The following is a 13,212-nucleotide window of genomic DNA, read 5'->3' as shown; positions in this document are numbered from 1 at the left end:
CGAGGGCCAATGTTCCTGAACACTCTGCCTGGAAGCTATCACAGATACAGACATTTGTGAGCTCTCTCACAGCATTCCCTGGAACCAGGTAATCGCTCCTTGAAGGCCTAACTCTTTCCAGCTTCTGAGCTTTCTAAAGACCTTATGTGAGATCTGTCATCCAGTTCTGGCTATGAACACAGCATACCTGTCTATTCACTATCTATAGTTTCTCTACAGTTCAGCAACCCTGGGATTGCGGTTCCAGTACCTGAGGGAGTTCAGCCCTGCCGGGATGCGACCAGGGCAGGTGAGCGGGGGCTGGGGGAAAGTTTGCCCGATCCTGGCTCTTGTCCCGGGGGTGAGGGGGTTGTTTGCCCATGAAATTTCGTCTCTCTGACCTGACGCTCCACACTAACGCAGGGGTAAGGGTAGACGGTAAATTAGCAGGTTAAACATGCGGCAAAACTGCAGGTTAAAAAAGCGATAATCGGGGCGCACATTACTGTATGGGAGGGAATAGCTAATCCAATCGTTTACATCTCATATATATGCCGCGGGCGGAAAGGGTTTCCCGTTGATTTAAAGAAGCGGTAAAGATGGGTTAAAAGGGATAGTGAATCGCGGGTTGGACTAACGCGGCCAAATTGTGAGTAGAAAGCGGGTTAGAAGCAGGGTAACCGCGGCCGCACTTTACTGTATCAGCCTGACAGATAGTTCTTTATTAGACTGGAAGTAGAACCACCATAGGTGGCAGTAGTGAGTTGATATGCCCGGCAGGGCTGAAGTTCCTCTGATACTGGAACCACGATCTCTGAGTTGTTGAGCTGGAAGGAGAGACTATAAGCAGTGAGTAGACGGGGTATGCAGGCATAACCAATGATAGATGATACACTCACAATAGTAGATCTCTGTAGTGTCTTCTATATGCAGAAGAGAGTCTTCAATATTCAGGAACAGGAGCCGCAGGCGAGTACTGGCTCTTGTAAGCAGACTGAAATAGAACTCACAATAACTGTGTATGGGATGGCTTCTGGAACAGAAGAGAGGCTAGGAGAGATTTAGGAATGTAGGCCCTCATGGAGCGAGTACCAGTTCCTATTTGTTAATCTGTAATAATAATCCATAAGATATAGGTATGCAATATCTTCTGAGGAAGAAGAGAGCATGAGAAAGGAATTAGGAACATAGGCCCTCGTGGAGTGAGTACCAATTCCTATCTGCAATGGTAACTCATGATTTCCGTACCTGTGATAACGTCTTAGACTAAAGGGAGCCTTAGCAATTAGGAACAATGGCCCTTGTGGAGCGAGTACTGATTCCTATCCACAAATCTGCAATGGTAACTCACGATCTCCGTACCTGCGATTACGTTTTAGACTGAAGGGAGCCTTAGCGATTAGGAACAATGGCCCTCATGGAGCGAGTACCAGTTCCTGTCTGTAATAGGACTCACTGTGTTCACTCTGCGATCACTTTCAGGCAGTAGGAGTCTTCTGAGTCTTCGGGAACGTAGGCCCTCAAGGAGCGAGTACCGGATCCAGTCCAACAATCTGAAATCAAGAATAGAGAGAGCGGAGCCCCCGAGGAATGGGTACTCCTGGTAAGTTTGAAAATTCCGAGCAGTGCAGAAGAATTCCCCAGCTGACTCGGAGAGTAGTTGCAAGTAGCATAGACTGCTGAAGCAAGTCCCATTGGAGTTCCTTGCTAACTCGTTTGTAGTTAAACTGCTGTACCTTTGAGGGGTTGTTTCAGATGTGATGTGATCCTGCTGCTAGGAGAGTAGGCCTGAGCCAAAAGTGAGAGGGAACAGGACCTCAAGGCCCACCTGTGGCTACACCACTGCTATATAAACACAATTATTATAGATGGCAATAATTATGTCATTCCTGTTATTGTTTGTAAGGTTTTGGGTGGACCCTTGGACACTGTGGCAGCTGATTATGCCCACAGGGGGAAGTCCCGTGAGGGGCCACAGATCAGGCTCAGCTTTAGGACATACAACACAGAGTTATATATTTTATTAAACAGAGTTGAGAAGCCACCAGAGGTGGCAGTAGTGAGTAGAGATGAAGCCCGGCTGGGATTAGGGTTCCTCAGGATACTGGAACAGCAATTCCCTCTATGGCTGTGCTGAGGTGGAGAAAACTGAGATAGTGAGTATCATGGGGCATACACAGAGTTCTGGTATAGAGCCTCGTTGGTAAAGTTACTCACACAACGGTTTCTCCCGGAAGGTAACACAGAAGCTGGAATAGAGGCAGGCCCTCAAGGAGTGAGTACCTGGTTCCAGGGAACAGCTCTGAGGAAATAAAGTTGGTAACTCACTGATGATGTAGGCAGCGGTTTCTTCCAAGCAGAAGCGATAAGTTCAGGCAGCGAGTCAGGGAACATAGGCCCTCGAGGAACGAGTACCGGTTCCTGATAGCAACCTGAAAGAAATGAGAGAGGCCCCTGAGGAGCGGGTATCCCATTAGGATAAAGTCCAAAAGCTGGAGAGGCAGAGTAGCTAGGTACGGAGAGCGAATCCCATCCATAAGGAATCCCTTGCTAACTTGATTAGCTAGCAAAAGTGTAGGCTTTTGTATCCGGGATGCGTGATGTCATCACAGAGGGACACCCCTGAGGTTCGCGCCAAAGAGAGAATAAGAAGCAGGTACCTGGACAATATGGCGGGATGCAGCGCCCAAGCCGGACCGGGGATGCTGGAGAGGATGGCAGGCAGACGCCGCAGCAGCCAGATATCCATCAACCGCGGGAGGAGTCGCCAAAAAAGGTAAGGTGGGTGGAGTGGAGACGTCGGGCAGCGACAGTCGTAACAATTCCCTTTTATTCCTCAGCTGTGAATTTTCATTCTTCCAGCCACCAGCTGGGTGTTGTCATTAAAACAATCAATGGTATAGGATCACATGACACGTTGACTGTGATTGCTGCTTGGGTTTTGAATCCCATTCCATTCTTGTATATATTTCAACACTCTCTCCAACTCAGTGAAATGTTGGTATACAACATTTAACACACACCGCTGTGAAGAGCAGTGCCACCCCAACGTCTAGAAAGGTACTCACTGATGTCATGCATTTGCAAAATCTCTTCTTCAGACAGCAGTGAAAAAAGTAGTGCCATGTTAGTCCACTTGAATAGGTGGAAATAAATCAACAAGTTTCAGGTGATACAAATGTTGTCAACCCAATAAAAAAAAAAGGGACTAACTTTCAAGAGCTAGAGTATGCTCCCTTCATTGGGGTCAGTATAAAATTAGTATGGGATGAGGTTGACAGAACATTCACAGAAATTATATGCTACATCACAATGGTGTTTTCAAAGCTGAAAACAATTGTAAAGGAAGAGGTTGGGGGAAGTGATGCGTTTGCAGAATACATGAAGAGAGATGCTACACTGGTAAATCAGATCAGAAGTTAAAGATAAGAATAAATCAACACAGACACAAGAACACATCACACAGAAAATCAAGGCGATACTCCCCAGGGAGGGGGACATTTTTCCCGGCCAGATCAGTGCATCATCATCAATGACCTTACAATCAGGATACTAAGAGGGATCTTACAAACTACCCCCCAAAAATAAGCTATTTGAAATAAAAATGATCAAACATTTTGAAGCAAACACAAAGGAACTCAATAGGGACATGAGTTTCCTCATTCATTACCAGAAATAGCCCTCCTATTGCTGCAGCTTCTGCTCACTCACCTCTCTGCAGTCAGCCCCTCTCACACTTTACAGCTCTGAAAACAAGGAGCACTGTGCCACCATTGTAATACCCTTATAAATTCCCACCATCCTGAATTTATTTGCATTAACTTGATGAAGGGAGTGTAGCTTTATGAAAACTAATTGCAAATGTATAAAATTAGTTTCATAAAATAATCACCTACATGTATTTGTTGACCTTTACTCATAAACTATAGCAGTGAAACTGAAATGCTGCCGGTCCTGGTCCTTTGAGCCTCATGACGTATCAGATTTGTGAGCCGTTTTAGTCCAGAAGAATGGACAAAGACATCCTGTGACATACATCAGCCGGAAGCTTATGCAACACTAGAGATGTTACTCAAACTGTTGAGAAAGAGGCCTTGGCAGTCAAGTGGGCCTTAGAGGCCTTATGCTACTACTTGCTGAGGTGGCAGTTCACGCTTGTAATGGACCATCAACCACTCCTATGGATCAATAGGAATAAGGAGTCCAATGCAAAAGTGATGAGATGGTTCCTGACCCTGCAGCCTTTCAACTATAAGATTGACACAGGGCAGGAAAGAAGAATGCAAATGCAGATTTGCTGTCAAGAGAGATGTCCCTTATACAGGCAGATGCTCATCCCATGAAGCCTCAACTGAGGGGGAGGATGTGTGAGGGAGTGTATAGAAAACTCCCTCAGACAACTTTAAAGGACCAGGCACAGCAGTCTCACCTGGTCCTCTTTAAGCTTGAGACCCGCAGGGATTCCTGGGTGAAGGGAGGAGCCCTTCACTAGAGTATAAGACCTTAGGGCCTAGAACAGTTAGATGGGCCCTGGGGAGCTGATGGAGTCCCTGCATTTGCAAAGGCTTGCTATGTCTAAGGTTGGTTATGGCTCTCTGCTTAAAGAACTCTTTGTTTAAAGACATTATTGTTTAAAGACTGTGCATTGGCTGAGTGTTTATTTTCCATTTGCATTGCTTGTTGAAATACCTGAAGTGAAGGTCTGCTGCCATTTTGTTTTTCCACTGTAAATAAAAGTGCACTTAAGCCACAGCCAGGGTCTACTTGTTGTATCCTCTGGCTGTTGCCAAGCCATGCACTGATCAAACTGCCATAGTTTCATTTTTCATTTTTTGTTTTATTTACATTCTTGTTTGGTAAATATTTTATGTTTACTGTTTTTGTAATCCAGTCTGGAGTCTTTATGAATGGGTGGTATATAATTAAAATATAAAAACAAATTCACTCTCATCTGTAACTTCAGCAGCTGCAAGCTTTGAGAAAAGAGTTACTTGTATTGGCAAAAGAATGAATAAATTCTGCAGTCTCTTTTTTTTCCCTTCCTAATAATTCCTAACATTTTATTTGCTTTTTTTGACTGATGCTGCACACTGAGTTGAGAATTTCACAGTTTAATCCACAATGACTCCAAGATCCTTTTCCTGGGTGGTGACATCTAATAAGGAACCCAGCATCAAATAATTATAGTTTAGATTATTCTTCCCTATATGCATCACTTTACACTTGTCCACATTCAATTTAATCTGCCATTTAGTTACCCAATGTTCCAGTCTTGCAAGGTCCTCTTGCAATTCTTCACACTTTTTGTAATTTAACAATTTTGAGCTACTGTGTGTCATTCGTGAATTTGATCACTTTACTCATCACTCCTTTTTCCAGTTCATTTGCACCGATCCCAGTACAGAACCCTGGGACACACCAACTGTTTACCTTTCTTCATTGAGAGAAATGACCATTCAGTCCTATTCTCTGTTTCTTGTCTTTTAGCTAGGTACTACAACCCAAGAAAGAGATCTAGGCATCATAGTGGATAACACATTGAAATTGTCGGCTCAGTGTGCTGCGGCAGTCAAAAAAGCAAACAGAACGTTGGGAATTATTAGAAAGGGAATGGTGAATAAAACGGAAAATGTCATAATGCCTCTGTATCGCTCCATGGGGAGACTGCACCTTGAATACTGTGTACAATTCTGGTCGCCACATCTCAAAAAAGATATAATTGCGATGGAGAAGGTACAGAGAAGGGCTACCAAAATGATAAGGGGAATGGAACAGCTCCCCTATGAGGAAAGACTAAAGAGGTTAGGACTTTTCAGCTTGGAGAAGAGACGGCTGAGTGATAGAGATGTTTAAAATCATGAGAGGTCTAGAACGGGTAGATGTGAATCGGTTATTTACTCTTTCGGATAATAGAAAGACTAGGGGGCACGCCATGAAGTTAGCATGGGGCACATTTAAAACTAATCGGAGAAAGTTCTTTTTTACTTAACGCACAATTAAAATCTGGAATTTGTTGCCAGAGGATGTGGTTAGTGCAGTTAGTATAGCTGTGTTTAAAAAAGGATTGGATAAGTTCGTGGAGAAGTCCATTACCTGCTATTAAGTTCACTTAGGGACGGATTTTAAAAGGCCCACGCGCGTAAATCCTTCCGGATTTATGCGTGCAGGGCCCTCGCGCGCCTATTTTGCATAGGCTGCCGGCGCGCGTAAAGCCCCGGGACGCGCGTAAGCCCCGGGGCTTTCGAAAAGGGGAGGGAGGGGGCGTGTCCGGAGGCGTTCCCGAAACGACGCGGCATTTCGTGGGCGGGCCCGGGGGCGTGGTGCCGGCCCGGGGGCGTGGTCAAGGCCTCTGGACCAGCCCCCGGGACCGGAGGACGGAGCGGGGCTGCTGGCCGACGCGCGCAAAGTTACGCCTGCTTTCAGCAGGCGTAACTTTGCCAACAAAGGTAGGGGGGGGGTTTTAGATAGGGCCGGGGGGTGGGTTAGGTAGGGGAAGGGAGGGGAAGGTGGGGGGAGGGCGAAGAAAAGTTCCCTCTGAGGCCGCTCCGAAATCGGAGCGGCCTCGGAGGGAACAGGCAGGCCGCGCTGGGCTCGGCGTGCGCAGGTTGCACAAATGTGCACCCCCTTGCGCGCGCTGACCCCGGATTTTATAAGATACGCGCGGCTATGCGCGTATCTTATAAAATCCAGCGTACTTTTGTTCGCGCCTGCTGCGCGAACAAAAGTACGCGCTCGCGCAAGTATTTAAAATCTGCCCCTTAGAGAATAGCCACTGCCATTAGCAACGGTAACATGGAATAGACATAGTTTTTGGGTACTTGCCAGGTTCTTGTGGCCTGGATTGGCCACTGTTGGAAACAGGATGTTGGGCTTGATGGACCCTTGGTCTGACCCAGTATGGCATGTTCTTATGTTCTTACCAGCCCACAACAGGATACTGCCTCCTATAGCATGACTTTTTCATTTCCAAATTAATCTTTCAAAAGGGACTTTGTCAAATGCCTTCTGAAAATCCACTTACCAAATCAACTGACTTATCCTTGTCCACATGTTTATCCCTTAAAAAAAAAAAAAGCCAATAGATTTATAAAACAAGATTTCCCTTTCTAAATCCATGACGGTTCTGCCCTTTAGTCTGTGTCTGTCCAGATGGCCAGTAATTTTGTTCTTCAATAGCTTCTATCATTTTGTCTGGCACAGACATCAGACTCGCAGCTCTGTAGTTTCCCACACCACTCCTGAAGCCCTTTTTAAAAATGAGGATTATGTTGGCCACCTTCCAGTCCTCAGCTACCATAGCTGATTTGAAAGAGATTACTAGTAAAAAGTCTGCAGTGTGCTGTGGATAAGAACATTTACATACAGTATACTCCGTTTTTAGCTGTGTGTGGGAGGGTCATTTGTGAAATTCACAAATACGGCATGCTCTATTCACCTCCCAGCCCTTGTGGTTATAAGGCTTGTGTTAATGGGTTGCATGTGATAAAATGCTTCTGAGGCAGGCTTGCTAAACTATACCCTACATCCTGTTTTTAGGTCCCCACCCTTTGGCTTGCAGGTCAAGTAAACTTGTATGTGTTCTAAGCAGAACTATAGATGCTGTCATCAGTTATTGGTAAACTATGTGGTTTCAGACTTGCAACTCTTTGCTGTTTTCCCTGTGATAGGAACTTGCCATCATTTCTGCACTGAGCATTTGTTAATCGGTGTTGCTGCTAGTGTCTTAAGGCTGTCACAGTGAGCACAGTGACCGTCTTAAATATTAAGACACATCAGCTATACCTATTATTTTATCATACATCATCTATGAATTTTACATCTGTTGGTGCTTTGTAATAAATGGTAATGTGGAGAAGATTTTCGCCACAGTCTGAACTAAAGCAGTCCAGCTGTTACCTCCCTGTAAATGCTGGTGCTCTACCCAATTTAGAAGCAACCTGAGCACTGAAAATTGATAAGTACACCAGCCTGGTAAATACTTTCCATATTATGTCCTCTAATAAGTCAACTTTGATCAAACCTGCCTAAGACAAATATACCTGTCATAATTCTTTACTACTGATCTAAAAAATGTATCAACTAGAAGAATAATAAAAAATATTTTGAATCATCCTTTGTCAATATCCCATTTTATGTGGTTTGTTTGAAGTACACAGCTTCTATAGGATTCTAACTCATAAGGATTCTCACATGGAGCCTCACCTTAAGGACACATAGAGAGGTTCTGTTTTTTAGTTTTCTGATTCATTACCATAAGAACAAAAGAACATAATTGCCATACTGAGTCAGACAAAGGGTCCATCATGTCCTGTATCCTTCTCCAACAGTGGCCAGTCTAGGTCAGAATACTTTGCCGGATCCCAAACACTAGATAGATTCCATGTCTATTTGGTTAATAATAGCATATGGAGTTTTCCTTTAGGAACTTGTCCAAACCTTTTTTTAAACCCAGGTATACTAACTGCTTTACCACATCCTCTGGCAATGAATTCCAGAGCCTAACTATCTATTCTGCAATCCTGTATTACATATCTCCTCAAAGAAATATGGAGTATAATGGCAGATAAGGACCTTTAGAGGCCGATATTAAAAAAAAAAAAAGATTTACATCCCTAAGTTGAGATGCATCAAGTCTGCCCAATTTAATTCCTGGTATAGTACTATAGACCCCCAATTGATTTTTGGCTTACCCCTTGTTTCTTTACAACCAAGAATCCTCTATGCTTATCTCTTCTTTTCCAGAATTCTTTTACTGTTTCTGTCCCCATCACAAATCTGAGTGGTCATTCCATGTACTCATCATCCTTTCTGTGAAGAAATATTTCATGCGTTTACCATCTTGGAGTCCCATACTGTGACCTCTTGTTCTAGAACATTCTTTCCTCCGAAAAAAGGTTTGCTGTTCATGCATTGATTCATATGAGGTATTTGAATGTCCCTATCTCTTTATTTTTATTCATTCAAGTGGACTAACATAGCAGCCAAAATAATTTATTCTGTCTCTTCTGTCATGGAATAGGAGGTGAGGTCTTGCTGTGGATAGGTAACTAGTGAAAAGATAGAAAATAAAGAGTAGGACTAAATGGTCAGTTTTCCCAATGAAAAGGAGAGGAGTGCCTCAGGGATCTGTTCTGGGACTAATGGCATTTGACTAATTCATTAATGAATTCAAAAAGGGAGCAATGAGTGAGGTAATCAGATGATACAAAAATATTCAAAGTAGTTAAAACACAAGCAGAATGTGAGAAACTACAGATGAACCTTGCCAGACTCAAGAATTGGGCACCTAATGGCAGATTAAATTTGTTGCTTTTGGCAATCTGTGGGCCTCCCCTATGAACCGCTGCACTTACCTCCAGCTCCGAGCAACAATTGTGGACCCCTGATGCCGCTGAAGATCTCCAGCACAGACGCACAGCAGGCTACCACATAACAGGCCCGACACGACGCTAGAAGGGGTGCACACGCCCAATGTGCACAGATTTAAAGGTCCCATGGTGGGAAATCCCCCCACAGTGCCCTCAGAAGACATCACAAGCCTTGGGCCATAAAAGGCCCCGTTTCCCTGAAATCCACACCTTGGCAACAGGTCTCCTACAGTCCTTGCAGTGTGAATTGTCTCAGCATTCCTGGTCTTCATTCCTGTCTTCAGTCCCTGGTCTTCATCCTTATCTTGAGTTCTTGTGGCCTTCGTCTCATCCGTCAGTTCCTTTGGTCAGTTCTTTGGTTATTCAGTGTGTCTTGCCTCCTGTGTTGCTCTTCATCCTCCTACCCTGCCTATCCATCCTGCTTTCCCTTGGATGGATCCTCGGCATTGACCTCAACTTGCTTCCAGGACTTCTCTTGATTTCTGCTGCCATTGATCACTGCCTGACTACTGGACCTTCCTTAATTGCCATCTGCCACTGACCACTGCCCGACCACTAGACCTTCCTGAGATGCTGCCTGCCACTGACCTCTGCCTGACTATTGGACCTTCCTTTAACTTCACCTGCATGCCCCAGCTCCAGCTACGGATCTTCAGATCATCAGCAGAGGCCCCTACCTAAGATCTGCCAGCCCTGGCACCCAAAGGCTCAACCCAAAGGGGTCATGGGATACTATAGGCGAAGTTCCAGTTGGGCCTCTGCCTCTTCCTTGAGATGGACTGGGCAAACTGTTGAACATTGGTAAAACTGGGAATGTCCTTCATGCAAGCATGTTTTAAAATCCACTTACTTGTGCACATTAAAGCCAACAAAATCCTAAGGAAGATATGCGAAATACATTTGCTTGAGTAACTGCTTAAAAGTTAGGAGCACACATGCGTGAAAGGTATATTGAAAATCATAAACATGAAATTGTGCACATGATTTAAAATCCAGCATATGCTCGTTCATGCCCATATGAACGTGTATGGGTGCCTATGCACACGTTTTAAAGTTACCATATTAGATTTTAGTTCTAAAATCTTTGGTGGTTGGTTACAACAAAGTAAAAATACCTCAGTCTCTTTCACATGCCTTCACCAAAATGCTAATCTCATTTGCAGAGCAGGTAATACAAAAATTAAACAATTTTTCACAAGAATCTGCAAAGGTGCAAAGTCTGGAGGTATTTTTACCCCCCGGACTTTGTATCAGTTCTCAAAGGGCAAATGTACTGTAGAGATTTAGACCTGCTTTTTCTGTGGATAACTTGCATAGTTTTGAAAGAGTAGAACCATGTATCTACTTTTAGCCAATTTTAGAGTGAGCAATTTTTTTAAAAGTCCTTTCATCCAGGTAAATGAGTTTTTATCCAGGTAACTAGTTTTCCAATGACCAGGTACCAAGTGCCTCTTGTCAAAGACTAACGTGTGCTCAGCCCATAAACTTAGATAAACAATATCCAAGGGGAGAAAGCTACACAGGACATGGAGGCAGGCTACTTTTCCATGGGCCACCCTGTAGTTTCTTACGCACCATCATGGATAAATGTAGAATACTCAAAAAAAATAAGATCCTCTTCAGGACACTAGTATTACTGAGATCCTGACAATCATATGAGGACAACTTTGAAAATGAGCAGAAATCACAATAGAAAAATCAATGTACAGGAAGAGCCAAGGGGATACATTATATTGTTTGATTCTTACACAGCCAGCTATGTGCCTCCAGGTTCTTTCCAAGGGGTTCTCACCAGCTCTGGTTTACTTGGGGAAGCATTCCTTTACACAAAAATATTATTTAACTCTCCTTCACTTGTCTCCATGTACAAAAATAAATTATTGCTAGCAAACGACCTGTTTCTTGCCTGGACTCTGGATTGGATTGTTTGCTGCCTGCCTCGACTCCTTGCCTGGACTCTGAACATAAGAACATGTCATGCTGGGTCAGACCAAGGGTCCATCAAGCCCAGCATCCTGTTTCCAACAGTGGCCAAACCAGGCCATAAGAACCTGGCAAGTACCCAAACACTAAGAAGATCCCATGCTACTGATGCTAGTAATAGCAGTGGCAACTTGATTAATAGCAGTTAATGGACTTCTCCTCTAAGAACTTATCCAAACTTTTTTTTAAACCCAGCTGCACTAACTACACTAACCACATCCCCTGGCAACAAATTCCAGAGTTTAATTGTATGTTGAGTGAAAAAGAACTTTTTCCCCCCTCAGCTGTCTCTTCTCCTTGCACTTGTCCACATTAAATTTCATCTGCCATTTGGATGCCCAATTTTCCAGTCTCACAAGGTCCTCCTGCAATTTATCTGAAGCACACAGAGAAGAGAATAGTCACTCTGTTCCCTAATTTATCCCCTCCCCTCTTGTTCCCCCAAACTCCCACCTCTCCTCCTGTATTGCAGGTGTTGTGACTGGGCTGTGGTAAGACAAGAAGTGGACCCTTGGGCCGGCCTGCAGGTATCACACAGAGCAAACCGGGGGGCGGAGTCAGTGCCTGGCACGGATACCCTGAGCCTGGAATCCCCCCGGGAGGGGCACATAGGGACCCAGGCCCTGGGGACTGGAGCAGTCAAGGTAGTCCAGAGAGGGCAAGTCCGTGGGTGGTCAGGAGAGAGGTCAAACAGTTCAGGAAGAGCTACTGGGAACAAAGCAGATAGCTGGGCGGCAGGCAGGTCAGAGAGGTAGGCGGAGTCTGAACCGGCGGCGAACTGGAGGCTGGGCCGCGAAGCAGACCAGAGCCGCAGCAGGCGGCGGGTTAGCAGAGAAGGCCGCGAGGCAACCCGGGATCAGGACTGGCGGCAGGCTGGCAGAGAGGTCCGTGGCAAACCGGAACCAAGGCGGGCGGTTGGCTGGCAGAGAAGTCCGTGGCAAACCAGGGTCAAGGCAGGCGGCTGGCTAGCAGAGAAGTCCGTTAGGCAAACCGGGGTCAAGGCAGGCAGCAGGCTAGCAGAGAAGTCCTTTACGCAAACCGGGGTCAAGGCAGGCGGCAGGCTAGCAGAAAAGTCCGTCAGGCAAACCAGGGTCAAGGCAGGCAGCAGGCTAGCAGAGAAGTCCGTCAGGCAAACCGGGATCAAGGCAGGCAGCAGGGTAGCAGAGAAGTCCGTCAGGCAAACCGGGATCAGGAACCAGAGAGTCAACGAGAATCAGTAAACAAGGACAGGAACAGGAAGCAACTAGTTAACAGGGAACCTCGTTGCAAGGCGTCTAGTGGGGGACTGGACGCCGGTTAAATCTGGAGCGGGGCGTGACGTCAGCAGGCGAGGCGGAGCCGGGCTTCCGGGTGCTGTGCGCTTAAGAGAACCCTACTCGCGCACGCGCAGCCAGGCAGGAATAGGCCTGTAATGGCGCCCTCCTTGTGGGAACTCCTCGGGCGGAGGCCCTGTCGAGCCCGGATCCCAGCGGAATCCTGCGAGAACTGAAGAGACGGTAAGCGGGCCTGACCCCAAACATGAGAGGGGCGGTTGGGACCGCAACAGCAGGGAACATAAGAGATGATAAAGCAAAGAAGAGAGAGAGATACAAAATGGTTTTGAGTTAGCCCAAGTTTGAATCTTGTGAGTAGTAATGCCAATCATCAAGGCTTCAGCTCACAACTTTCAGACTTATGCTAATTCAACCCCTTTTTGTATCTGAGGGCTTAATTTCTCCCCCTCTTCCTCCTTGGCCTGTACTTTACTGGCCAAGGAGGGAGAGGGGGAGAGTTGCTGGAGATGGTGATTTTCCAGGGAGAGGAGGGGCTTAGACTTAGGGGCTTTAAGACCACTGAGGAGGCTGGTGATAGAGGATCATGATCACCAGAGAAGAGAGGATGA

The 13,212-nt window shown here is 45.6% G+C and overlaps 1 protein-coding gene across 2 annotated transcripts in view; it reads right to left on the bottom strand.

Moving 5' to 3' along the window:
• The window catches only part of ITGB2 (integrin subunit beta 2), a 142,055-nt gene that overhangs the window by 119,173 nt on the left and 9,670 nt on the right, over positions 1–13,212 (bottom strand). Inside the window, exon 2 of one of the 2 annotated variants that reach the window (XM_029606167.1) lies at positions 8,670–8,787. The exons of the other annotated variant lie outside the window; for it this stretch is intronic. Coding sequence (XP_029462027.1) covers positions 8,670–8,747 — 78 coding nt within the window. The 5' untranslated portion in view covers positions 8,748–8,787. The remainder of the gene's footprint in view (positions 1–8,669; positions 8,788–13,212) is intronic. 2 annotated transcript variants of the gene reach the window in all.

This window comes from Rhinatrema bivittatum, chromosome 6 (assembly GCF_901001135.1).
Source record: "Rhinatrema bivittatum chromosome 6, aRhiBiv1.1, whole genome shotgun sequence".
Classification (NCBI taxonomy): Eukaryota; Metazoa; Chordata; class Amphibia; order Gymnophiona; family Rhinatrematidae; genus Rhinatrema; species Rhinatrema bivittatum.
The sequence above is the reverse complement of the archived record's forward strand: the minus strand, read 5'-3'. Positions and strand labels throughout refer to the sequence as shown.